Here is a 13,662-nt window from a genome sequence, read left to right on the forward strand (position 1 = left end):
CAGCTCAGCTCTGCATGGCAGGCAAGAAAAGGATGATAAATTAACAAAAACTGGAAGTTGGGAAGACGTTCAGTGGTTAAGAACACATACTTTTTTGCAGAGCCCAGATCCATTTTGTTTTCTAATTGGAAGGGTTTTTTTTTTGTTTGTTTGTTTTTTTGGATTTTTGAGACAGGGTTTCTCAGTAGCTTTTTGGTTCCTGTCCTGGAACTAGCTCTTGTAGACCAGGCTGGCCTCGAACTCCCAGAGATCAGCCTGCCTCTGCCTCCCGAATGCTGGGATTAAAGGTGTGTGCCACCACCGCCCGGCTTGTTTTTGCTTTTAAGATCTATTTTTACTTTTAAGAACATAAGCGTGGCCTGGTGGTGATGGCAGCACACACCTTTAATCCCAGCACTCAGGAGGCAGAGACACGTGGATCTCTGAGTTTGAAGCCAGGATCCAAAGCTACAAAGAAACCTTGTCTCGAAAAACCAAAACAAGCAAGCAAACAAACAAACAAAATAAAAAAGTGTGATTTAGACATGGTGTCCCACAACTTTGACCCCAGGAAGAGTCAAACTGATTTTTGAATTTGAGGCCAACCAGGGCTGTTGCACAGAGAAACTGTGTCTGGAAAACAAAATGAAAATACAACAAAGGTTTAGGGATGTGTGTGTGTTCTGTGTGTGCATGCAGAGGTCTAAGAAGCCAGAAATGTCAGATTCCCCTGGAGCTGGAGTCAGTTATGAGCTAGCCAACATGGGTGCTGAGAATTGAACTTAGATTCTCTGCAAGAGCAGTAAGTGTTCTTAACCACTGAACCATCTCTTTATCTCTTTTGTTTGTTGTTTGTTTGTTTTAGTTTTTTTCCTTTTTAAAAAAAGATTTCTGGGATGGAGACATGGTTCAACAGTTAAGAACATTGGCTGCTCTTCCAGAGGACTGGATTCAATTCCTAGCACCCACATGGCAGCTCACAAATATCTGTAACTCCAGTTCCAGAGGAATCTGATGTCCTCATACAGACATACATGCAAGTGCGCTTGTGCACACATGGGTGCGTGTGCTTAACTTTGATAAAATGCCCCATGAGTGCAGATGCCTATGTAGTCCAGAAAAGACATCAGATACCCTGGAGCTGGAGTTACAGGTGGCTGTGAGCTGCGTGAGGTGGGTGCTAGGAATTGAACTTAGGGCCTCTACGAGAGCAACCAATACACGCTCTTAACCATGGAGCCATCTCTGAGACAGAGTTTCTCTGTGTAGCTCTAGCTGTCCCAGAACTTGCACTGTAGACCAGCCTGGTCTTTAATTTAGGAGTTATGTGCAACCATGAGCCTGTACATCCACTGCAGTCCACTGAGAATGATGCTTCTCTGATTAAGCCTGAGAGGAGCATCTATACATGGGCATAAAACGTGATTTTTATCAGATGCTTTTTTCTTCAATGAATGTATCACTTATTATATAGGTAATTAATTTTAAAGGGAAAAATTAACTTTGGATTAGGCTTAAAAGATAAACTATGGAGTAGAGAAACTAAGACCATTCACAAAGAAATAAAATTTAAAAACAAACAAACAAAAAACCAGTAAGAGTACATGAATGTGAACTCTATTTGAGATATTAGAGATGAGAATAACAGGATATGGTGATGACTGTCGGGGAGTAAAGGAAATAAAGGTTCATTAATAAGATTCTTGATTTTTAATTTCCCTATTTCAAAATGTGAATTATGTGCAATTTTACAAAACTGTAGGATAAAGTGATGAAGCATGATGATGTGCTGCTGTTTTCAGGTAAATAACCATTTCCTCTTTATAGTTTATTTTCCAAGCAATATCTTTCCAATATCTTTTCCACCTAAGACTGAGTATATTGAATGGTAGTAGGAATAACAGTGATAGTCTGAATAAAAATTCAAATATGTACAGCATTTTGAGGAGCTATAAGATCAATGTTACATAGGGACTTGTACCCCAACTCCCCCAAGCTTCTACTTTAGTCTCCTTGAGCCTGACTTCCTTTGTCTATAAATAGAAACAATAAGGGCCTCAGAGGGTTGCCTGGAGCATTCATTCCCTAAGCAAGCTTGGAATACTTATTGGTCATAGTATAAACTGATAGAACCTTTAAAAGAGAAGTGTTGCTGGACTGTGGTAGCGCGCACCTTTAATCACAGCACTCTGGAGGCAGAGGCAGGCAGATCTCTGTGAGTTTGAGTTCAGCCTGGTCTACAGAGTGAGTTACAGGCAGCCAGTTACACAGAGAAACCCTGTCTCGAAAAACTAGAGAAAGAGAGAGAGAGAGACAGAGACAGAGAGAGACAGAGACAGAGATGTGTCAGGTGTCAGGTGTGATGGTATATGCCTGTAAGCCCTCTAGGTCTACCATTCCCAGGGGAGTAAAGCAGCATTGGGAGTTCCAGGACAGCTTAGACTGAGATCATGCCTCAAACAAAACAAGAAAATGTAAAGATGTGCCTAAAACTCTTAACATGTAAATATCTGGCAAAACCACTCCTGTAATGACTTTAATTACCCCAGACACAGAGAAGTCTTTACAGAAAGTATTATTAAGATAACCATGGTGGTGCACACCTGGAAGCTCAGCATTCAGGAAGCTGAGGCAGGAGAACAGAAAGTTCCCAGAGACTCTAGCTCCCCCCCCCAAAAAAAAGAACCTTGGTGCTAGGATTATAGATGTATGCCACTACTTTTGCAGGATTGGGGGTGGGGTCCAGCCTTCATGCATGCTAGACAAGTGAGCTTCATCCCTAGCCCCAGATAGCTTAACTGGAGTTGAGGTCAATATATTTATATTGAATCCACCATGCAGCAAAACCTAGACTAAATCTGAAATGACTCTTTTGCCTCAGTCATGATGAGGAACACGACATGCCACCACATCCAGTTTATCATCCCCCCCCCCCTTTTGAGACAAAGTCTCAATTGTGCAGACTTGACTGGCCTCAAAATTCATAGAAATAAACCTGCCTTTGCCTAGCTTTACTATCTTTTTGAAATAACATCATGTCACCTAGGCTAGTCAAAACAAAACATTTGCCAAACAAAGGTGGCAAACTTTTAATCCTAGCATTTGGGAGGCAGTCAGGCAGATCTGAGTTCAAGGCCAGCCTGGTCTACAATGTGAGTTCTAGGACAGCCAGGGCTACACAGAGAAACCTTATTCTGAAAACCAAACCAACCAATCAAACAAACAAACAACAATTTAAAAAAAGCTGGGCATGGCAGTGCATATCTTTAACCGCAGTACTTGGGAGGCAGAGGCAGGTAGATATCTGTGACTTCTGGGCCAACCTGGTCTACATAGAACTTCAGCCTGTCAAGGCTACAAACTGAGCTTTCCTCTCAAAAAAAGAAGAAAAATTTTCAGCCCATATTGGTACATACCTATAAGCCCAACAATCAGGAACTAAGGTGGGTAGATCATTTGGGGTTCACCTGGGCTGTCTTGAGAAAGAAATGGGAATAATGCAATGGAAGACAGAAAGCACTAGCGAATTAGAGGACCACAAACTGAGGGTTGCTTGCTATAAATATCTTTGGGCTACATCTAATTTTCCTTGTCTAATTCTTCACATGGCAAAAATCCTCCTTACCTTGAGCAGGTGAGAGGATTTTCATCTCTACAGGTATATGCACCACTGTAAATTAATAATCTTGCATATGGATTTTCAAATCAGTCTCCAGAGAATTTGGTTAGTGAGTCAGTCCCCTAGAGCCCCATTACCTACAAAGTCACTAAAAATATGGAGCTTATACCCTCTTGTAAAACTAAGAGGCCACACCACTTGAGTCACTACTAAACAATCAGGCCGGTTTCACTCACCTGGAGAATAAGAATAAAAGACACTTTAGCAGTGGACATGATGGGTTTGGAGGGCTTAAAAACCACCAACCTATGGAAGGCAGTGGAAAACTGAGGAGTAACAGGTGTTAAGTGTCCCTCAGGCCTTCCGGCAAGAAAACCTACAGGCACACACCCACGACAGCTGTTGTTAAAAACACCGAGAGAATGTTTCTTATCTTCTACTCTGGGTCTGTTTGTGAAGGGAGACTAAATCAACCAGAACAAGCTAGTAGAACATACAAGTGCTTACAAGCTCTGGGCAGATGAGGAGTTGGTGATGCGAATCCCTGGTAAACGAAGGAGCAATTAAGAGGAGCTGCTTGAAGTGGCAGCACACACACCTGCAGCACCAGGCCAGGCCAGTTCCAGACCAGCCAAGGACTCTTAGAAAAATGCTCTGCTATAAATACAAAAGCAAAAACTAGCCAGGCCTGGGGCCCACGCACTGGGGAGCAAGGGGGAGGGAGAAGCAGGTCAGTTCCAGGCCAGCCAAGACTACATAGTGAGACCCTGTCTCAAAAAACAAACAAACCAAAACTACAACAAAACCCCAACCCCAAAGCAAACCAAACAAACGCAGAAGGAGAGCTCTGATGCTGTAGTGGAGGAAGGTGAAATAAGTCTGTGTAGTGTGATGTGAGGGGACAATGCGCTGCAAAGACAGGCCCTTCAAACTGGGCAGCAGAGCAACTGGGGGGCTAACGCAAGGGCTTCTCAAATTCCAGGCTACCCTGGGCTACAAAGCAATATCCTTACTAATTATTTGTTTGTCTTAGCTGGCCTCAAATTCTTCCTTCTTAGGCCTCTGCTGGGATTAAAGCCATTCACAACCCAGGCAAAATAAATGTCTTTTAAAAATGAACAGAAGGGCTGGTGAGATGGCTCAGCGGTTAAGAGCATTGCCTGCTCTTCCAAAGATCCTGAGTTCAATTCCCAGCAACCACATGGTGGCTCACAACCATCTGTAATGAGATCTGGTGCCCTCTTCTGGCCTGCAGGCATATATGCAGACAGAATATTGTATACTTAATAAATAAATATTTAAAAAAATAAATAAAAATGAACAGAAGCCAAGAGTGTTGGTGCTTTCTTTTAATCCCAGAACTCAGAGGCAGGTGAATCTCTGGAGTCTAGGCCAGCTTGTACACATCAAGTTCCGGGTCTACATACTGAGACTCTGTCTCAAAAAAAAGGGGGGGGGGGCTGAAACCTGGTGATGGTGGCACATGCCTTTAATCCCATTACTCAGGAGACAGAGGCAGGCGGATCTCTGCGAGTTTGAGGCCAGCCTGGTCTACAGAGTGAGTGCGTTCCAGGATAGTCAGCTAGGAAGGACTGTGTCACAGAGAAACCCTGTCTCAAAAACCCAACCCCCACCCAAAAAAGTGGGTCTGGAGTCAAGATGATAGGTGTTCTTAGCATCCAATTAAACACTATATGCTCTTATCAAATGAGCAGAACCTCATTGCTATTTAAAGCTACTCTCCAAAATGCTAGGAATTATAGGCTTGCATCACCATGCCCAGTTTATCTACAATTCTCTAAGCAGGTGTGGCGGCTCAAAACATAGACTGTTTCAAAACAACATACCTCTCTAAACATGCACTGATCCACAAAATATATTTTATTTACTTTACATGCAGGCCACACACATTAACATAAAAAATAAGTCAACAAATCTTTAAAGTGACAAAATGGAGAGAAGGGGAACATGACTGGGGGTAGGGAAGTACAGGGTAGGTGCAGGGGTGTAGCTGCACGGTAGAATACTATTACTCAGGCAGGGGGTTGACCTCCAGCATCAAATCACAGACTCCATCACAATCAGGGCTGACAAGTCTAGAAGTAGGTAGAAAGTAAGAATAGTTTCTACACAGGAAAAATGGTACTGGCATGGACCTGATTATAATGACATCATTTAGAAACAAAATGAGAAAGTAGGCATTTTATGGTTCACCTTCCCTACTATGACACAAAGAGAAAAGGCTGGTGTAGAAATAGCAGACAGCTTGGTGTGGTAGTCCATGCCTCTAATTCTAGTACTCCAGAGGAAGAGGCTAACGCAAGTGGGTCTCTGTGAATCTGAAGCCAGCCTTGCCTACACAGTAGTTCCAGACCAGCCAGTGATATAGAGACCCTGCATGAAAAAAAAATTGGGGTGTCAAGGGGGAGAGAATAGATACACTTTCATTCCTCATAGACTTCCAGATAAAAATCATATGGTACTAGCCAGAACAATGCTATAATTATTATCTCAAATCACTACAGCCGGGAGGCAGAGGCAGGCGGATCTCTGTGAGTTCAAGGCCAGCCTGGTCTACAAGAGCTAGTTCCAGGACAGGAACCTAAAAGCTACAGAGAAACCCTGTCTCGAAAAAGAAAAAAATCACAACAAAGAGAATATTTTATTCTTATACTCTGAAACAGAAATAAAAGATTAAAAGTTAAAACATTAAGGCAGATACCCTTTAATCCTTCTTGAGAGTCTGGAATGCTTAGACAGCTGTGATAGCCCAAACAACCCAATGCAACACTTACAGCACCATTTAATTCTACCATACTGCAGCAACAACAAAAGCTTTCGTCATAAAATTGGTAGTGCCACAATTGAGAAAAGAAAGGACAGATCAAATCGCCTATTTTATTATATTCAATGAAAAAATATCAGGTGAATGGGAGGTCCAAAGATTAAAGCAAGCCAGGAGTAGCAGAAGCGCCTTTAGTACCAGCTAGCACTTGAGTTCACCAGCCTGGTCTACATAATGAGTTCCAAGCACACAGGGAGTCATACATAGTGGGAATATCTCAAAAAGAAAAAAGGAATAAAATAAAAATACAAAGAATATTTATAGCCTAGTGGTGGTGGCACACGCCTTTAATCCTAGCCCTAGGGAGGCAGAAGCAGGCCCATCTCTGAATTTAAGGTCAGCCTGATCTACAAAGTGAGTTCCAGGACAGTCAAGGCTACACAGAGAAATCCTGTCCCATAAAACAAAAACAAACAAAAGAGTAATGATTACAATATACTAGAGAGGTAATCCAAGTTAATAACCAGCCCAGAAGTAGTGGCGCACGCCTTTAATCCCAGCACTTGGGACCAGAGGCAGTTGGATCTCAATGAGTTTGAGGCCAGCTTGGTCTACAAAGCCAGTTCCAGGACAGTCAGAGCTGTAACAAAGACACCCTGTCTCAAAAAGTTAATAACTGCATAAAGAACTCAGAATAAAAACATAATTAACTAATTTCTCAAGTGATCAAAGATGCATAATTAGGATGGAAGAGGAGGAAATACATCCAGAAAGACCAGCAGTTATGAAAACGTTAGATACTTTTTCTCACTGTCAACAGTAAAATACTGATGACATCATTTGACAATAAAGATGTAGGAAAACAAGAACTATAGCACTGTTTGTGGGAGTATGAAACATTTTAATGAGTGGAAAATAACCATGCATTTAATACCTAATAAACTAAAAGTGCACGTATCTCAACAATCTCACTCTTGGATGCCTAAAATACAACAGTGAAACCTGGATCACAAAACACAATGTGCTAAGGACAGATTAATATAGTTAGTGTCCCTCCAAAAAAGTTTTAAATAAAGTGGATGTCCACCAAGAGAAAAAAAATTAAGAACTAGATCATGGCACACTCATTCTATAAAATATGAAGGGGTTATAAACATGATGAAAATTTGGGAGTAGTACAGTACCCACCTAGCATGTATAAGGCCCCTGGAAGGGCTGAGGAGAGTTGGAAAGTGTTTACAACATAGATAGCTACTGATGTCTGCGGTATATATACATCAATTAAAATAAGAAAGCAGGGCTGGAGAGATGGCTTAGTGGTTAGGACCACTGGCCTGGCTGCTTGTGCAGAGGACCCAGACTTTGCTCCCAGTACCCACAGTCACCTGTACAGTTCCAGAGGATTAAACACCCTCTTCGGATCTTCTCAGGCACCAGGCATGCACATGCATACATGCAGGCAAAACACTCATACACCGAAAATAAGTTTATCTAAAAAGAGCCAGTAGCAGATATTGTGCAGTAAGATAGCATTTGTCCAAAAAAAAAAAAAAAGCAATTCTTTGTAGAGAAGAATTTTACAAGTATGTACCCACCACCATGCCCAGTTTCTGCAGTGTGGGAATTAAACTTAGGCCCTTATGCTTGCTGGGCAAACACTACTGACTGTGCTCCAACCCTATCCTTCTTTTCATTTTTTTGCATGTACAGTATTTTTTTATTTTTTTAAAGGAAAAATAATCATATTCTTCCTTGATAAGCTGGAGCCACAGAGGTCAAGACTGCTGTGCTCTCACGTCTATAGCTTTGTTTGACATTCTGTAAACAGATGTACTTTTATAATTAAAAGGAAAATCCACGGTATTTTTTTCTGTTTATCTATACATGTAATGGTCTCAAGGACTCTGGAACATACATGGACAAATAATGATTTAGGAACTCAAAGTGTACAACTACATTATGAAATAATATAAACGCAAAATCCACTAATCTTGCAACATATTTTTAAAAAACACACAAAAGACCTATTTTGAACGAAAAGCCACTAATCCAAGAGAAACAAAGGGGAAAAATTGGGTTTGTATCCGGATAAAAAATCAGCAGCTGCTTGTCAAAGGAAGTTTGATGGTGAACACAACCACTCTTAAAACACTCATCAACAAATTTCCCAATGAATGGAGTAGAGGTTTTCATTTTTTTCCCCACACATCATATCTTAAGGCAGGATATGGCATTGGCAATGAAAAAATAGGTTCATTAAATGTATCACCAGTATACTCAAGTATTTCTGGGTCAAAAAGTATTTAGAAAGAGGGTATTAATGGAGCCTAAAATTGAGAAATGTGTTTTCAATCAGTTCAGAAACTATTCATCCAACCCTTAATTACTCATCCTTAACAGGGGGCGCCCTGCTATGCATTACTCAAAACCAAGCACGCCTGAAAACCTCTTAAACATAACTGAAAGAAAATCTGCCCAATCACAGGCCAGTTGCTGGCAAACTCCACCCTTGAGTACAGGAAGAACACTTTTGATTGGAAGATAGTTGTGTTTACTACAATGAGTGGTGCAAATTGGAAAGGTCCACATGCCCAGAGTCCAAAGACATTCTCGTCAATGAAAAAGGAAAACAAACGGCAAATACACATTTATTTCTCACTAGTCACCGTCTTCAACAAAACCTCAAGGTAACTGCAATTCTAGAACAGTACGGCAAGAAGGTTAAAAAAAAAACCTAAAAGGCCCAGAGTTTTGTTGTGACTGTTTTCTCATATATGTTCCCGGATAAAAGTGTAAGACAAGCACAAATCTATTCACCAAGTCCAAAGTTACCTTTGCTTCTATGTTCACATTGCGCCATAGACCTTCAACACAGTTGTAAGAACACCTTGGTTTTTTTCAAGAATCACTGCAAGTGTTTAGTTGGTTGGAAAACCCACTTACACTGGCCAAGTGGTAAAACTATTAAGTATTTAGCCCTAGTAGGTGTCCAGCACTCAGTGCACTCTGCAATCACGAAGATCAACAAACAACAGAACGACTGGGTAGCCAGTTCAGGTGCAGAGCTCACGAGCTCAATTCATTTGACGGAGAGAACGGGAAACAACTATTCAAAGAACTGGGAAGTAAAATCCCAATGAAATGGCAATGCCTCAGGTCAGAGTATGCGCATATGGGTAGATCTCAAAAAATGCTTTGCTTGGGGGAGGGAGGGGATTAGTGAATGAGAAAGAAACCACCACGATCGAACCCTACCCATCTTTCGTAGAAAGGGCAGAGGAATTTAGGATCAAATCCCCATCTTATTGTCGTGGTATCTTTTTACAAATTCACTCCGCTGGAGCTTCATCAATACCCTAACAAACCTCCTTTATACATCCCAGAGAATGAACAAAGCAAGTAAACAGAACCAGGAGCGGTAAAGCTTGAGCCAGAAACTAGCCAAAAAAAAAAAAAAACAAAAACAAAAACAAAAAAACCCAAAGGTTGCTTACCAACTAGAAAGCCCAACACTTGATCCCTAGGATGCAAAACCAGCAGCAGACAGATACATTAATCCTAAATCTCACAAAATATGTTCCTGTTTGGTGAATGAAATGTCTGCGGTATCAAGCCCATGGAGAATATTCACTTTCTGTTTACTGATCAATAGATCATTCCAAATACCCTTCCCGCCCATTTCTCATAGCTTTAGCTCACCAGAGAGGCTAGCTAGGGCCGCTATCAGAATGAGGAACTGAAGAGGCTTGACAAAACTCAAAGGTAGTATTTTGCCGCCACATTAGCAAAAATAAAAGCTCACGGTCTCGAACGCTACTTAACTATGAACGGAACAACTTTCACGATAAAATATAACGAGGCAAGCGGCCAAACCCTAATACAAAGTTTCAAAGCAAAACCTCTCAAGGTTAGGGGAGTAACCGAGTTAGAAGCAAAGCCACCACTCGACAGCCTCATTCGGCTACCAGCACAGACCTCAAACTTATCAAAAGGCTCAAACAGCAGCTCCTGACACCCAGAAGCGCCAAAAGAAGGGCGTTCGAAATCAGACCACAGAACTGGCCTTTCTGGGGACCGCCAGGCCGAGCCCTGCTCAAACAAGGAGGAAGTAAGTGCCAGATTTAAAAAAAAAAAAAAGCCCCAAGCAGCTCCAACTGCAGCCGCCTCTGAGCCTCCTGCAGCTACCCACATTCTGGCCGCGCTCAGGGCTGCGGGAGGAAGGGAACCCGGTGCGAGTCCCCCGAGACGGCCTGGGGACTCCAGGTCGGCGTCTTCTAGATGCATTTTGCGGGGCCCGGGGACCCAGGGTTCGAGAGCCTGCTCTGAGGGCGTGGGGGGGGGGGGGGTGCGCAGAGCAGGGTCGCCCAGGAGGCGGGGCCTGCCGGCTAGAAGCAGCAACACCAGCTTCCTCGCACCCCGGCCGCCCCCCAGGAGAAACTGGGGCGCGCACCCCGACGCGGAAGCCACGCCGGCCAGAGCCCGAGTGCCCAAGCGCCGAGGTGCCGGCGGGGGGCGCTCAGGAGAGCCGGGGGCGCGGAACTGGGTCACCCCCGCCTGGCCACCCCCCTCACAAAGGCCCCCGGGGAGGCCGCCCACAGGCCCCACAGCCCCGGCCTCGCGTGCCCGCCTCGGCCGCCACTCACCGCTAGGTCCTGGGGCACCGCCCCGCTCATGGCCCGCACCGTGCCGGCTCGCCAGGCCCGAGTGCGCAGCGCAGGCCCAGGATCTCCGCTCACTGCCGCCGCCGCCGTGGGGGCCGAGGCCGAAGCTGAGGCCGCAGGGTCCGAGAACAGAAGCAACAGCCGCTTGCCCACCGGGGAGGCCGCCGCGTCCGCCATCGCCAGGGCCGGCCGGACCCGCGCTCCCGCCCGCCGCCTCCCACCACCTCCGCCGCCAAGCGCCCGATCCACCCGCAAGGCCTCCCTCCGCACCACCCGCGGCCGCCGCTCCCCCCCACCCCCCCACCAGCCACCACCAACCACCGGCGCCGCGCAGCGCCCCCCGTGGCCGGGAGCGGAGGCACAGCCAGGGCCGCGCACAGCGCCCCCAGCGCTCTGGAGCCGGACAGCAGCTGTCAGCCCCTCGCAGCGCTCCGCCCCAACCTCCCCAGGGCCTGCAGTGCCCCCTGCGGTCGGGAGGGGAATTGCAAGTTTGGCTGGGGGGCGGAGAGGTGGGCGGGTCCTTTAGCCCTTTCCCCCACCAGTAGCACCATCACTAGTTCCAGTCTTACTCCAGTCCAGGTGGTCACATGTGGAGGAGTTTACGCCCTCTCTCCTTAGACAACACCAAAGACTTTTCAAGAGGGTGGGGAGATGAGGGAAGGTACCTAGAACATGGCTATTTTGAGTTAACCCCAATAACCAACCCATTGATCTCCTATCCTAAAACGAGTTACTTCCTATTACCTGTTAGGAAATACCCGCTCCATTGATCCATATGGGACCCTACCATCCTTCTCATTGGCCCACAGGAGTTCAGTACTTGATAGATTCCTTTCCTATTGGCCAATGCGTAACATCCATTGGGTGTGATTATGATCTCCATTGGCTAAAGACGAATGTACCTTCTTAGTGTTCTGTCTTGAACCCACAGAGGTTCTTTCCTTTTCTAATGGGCCAATATATTTCTTTGAAGGTTTATTTTAGCCTGGTACAGCAGTAGCACATGCTCTTAACTTCAGCACTCTGGAAGCAGAGGCAGGCAGATCTCTGAGAGTTGGAGGTCTATCTAGGGAGATTTAGCCCAGCCAGAGTGATGTAGTGAGAACCTGCCTTAAAACAAACAAACAGACCCTTTGTGGTAGTGCACGCCTCTAATCCCAGCCCTCAGGAGGCAATGGTAGGCGAATCTGTGTGAGTTCGAGGTTAGCCTGGTTTACAAGAGCTAGTTCCAGGACAACTAGAGAAACTGTCTCAAAAAAACCAAAACCAAACCCTTTTATTTGTATGTTAAGTGTCTTAAGTATTTTGCCTCTGTGTGTGTATGTGTGTGTGTTTGTGTGTATGTGCACCACTGTGGAGACCACAAGAGGGTGCTAGATCCATGGAACTGGATTACAAAACAGTTGTCATGTGAGTGTTGGGAATTGAACCCAGGTCTTAAGACCAGGGAACAGCAAGTACACTTAACTACCAAGACATCTCTCTAGCCCCAGTCTGTCAACTTGTAGAGAAATGGGAGAGACCACCTAATGTGGTGGCATTTCATTTTGCCATGGACATCATAGGGTTGCAAGCAAAGAAAGTTCCATGGCATCTATTAGAACTATTTCAGGTATGAGCTATCCCTCAATCTTAGTTAGAAAAGGACGTGGTACACAGAGAGGATGTTGAGATTTTGGCTAGACTAATCCACAATATGAAATGGAGAGCCTCCAACATTTGTTGGTGATGTTAGACTACCTTGTTTCTAACTCTCTCTTGAATACGCAGACTAAGTCTGTACAAACCAGAAAGAGTCTAGTCCTAAACCATGACTGTTGCTACAAAAGAGGCTAGTTCTTTCATTCATCTGCCCAAAGTAGATGTGGCTACCTAGTTATCTCCTTTTCCATAACCCTGTCTGTACCTTTGACCTATTTTTTTTTTAAAGCAAATATTGGGATGGGAGATACCAACTACCAACTTCATAAAGTACAAAATATCTAGGGAACTCTTTCTAGTGCCACGCTGTGGAGCACAAAGGGAACAAAAGTTTCTTCCCAACTTTTTTGTGTGCTTTTTAAGGGTCTCACTATGTGTCCCAGGCTGACCTGGAGGTCACTATGTAGAACAGTCTGCTTCTCTGGTTAAAGGTACGTTCCAACCCCTATTCCTTGTAACTTTTCTCTCCTGTAACAAAGCGGAGAGACCTGGACTGAGTCCTTAGAGCACATGGCCCATAAATTATTCATAGAAGGAAAACAGGTGAATCCATATAGGACCTATCTGCCTTGCATCTTTTCTACCAAAATTAACTACTGAAGGGTTTTCCTTCCATATGAGCCTTTAATCCCTGCCCCAGTGTCTACAGCTGACTTTGCACAGCACTGTGACAACTATATTTAAGCTCAGGGATGGGATGGGCAAAGGAGAAATTCATCTAACAAATAAAACAGGCACCTTTTCATGTGCCAAGAAATTCCCAAGTATTTAGGCCACAACACTGAATAAAACAATCCCCTGCCCTTATAAAATTTACACCTCTTTCCTATAGAGACTTCAGCAATGAAAGTGATGAGCACATTTGGCCTCAGAGAACTTACAGAACTTACAGCTCTCCATAGAGCTGAGGGAGAGCT

The 13,662-nt window shown here is 44.4% G+C and overlaps 1 protein-coding gene across 2 annotated transcripts in view; it reads right to left on the reverse strand.

Moving 5' to 3' along the window:
- Positions 1 to 11,272, reverse strand: part of Kdm3b (lysine demethylase 3B) — a 59,685-nt gene extending 48,413 nt beyond the window's left edge. For both annotated transcript variants that reach the window (XM_075968981.1, XM_075968980.1), the window contains exon 1: positions 11,027 to 11,272. In XM_075968981.1, the coding sequence (XP_075825096.1) occupies positions 11,027 to 11,221 (195 nt within the window). In that variant the 5' untranslated portion in view covers positions 11,222 to 11,272. The remainder of the gene's footprint in view (positions 1 to 11,026) is intronic.
- Positions 11,273 to 13,662: the final 2,390 nt, after the last annotated feature.

This window comes from Microtus pennsylvanicus, chromosome 4 (assembly GCF_037038515.1).
Source record: "Microtus pennsylvanicus isolate mMicPen1 chromosome 4, mMicPen1.hap1, whole genome shotgun sequence".
Lineage (NCBI taxonomy): Eukaryota > Metazoa > Chordata > Mammalia > Rodentia > Cricetidae > Microtus > Microtus pennsylvanicus.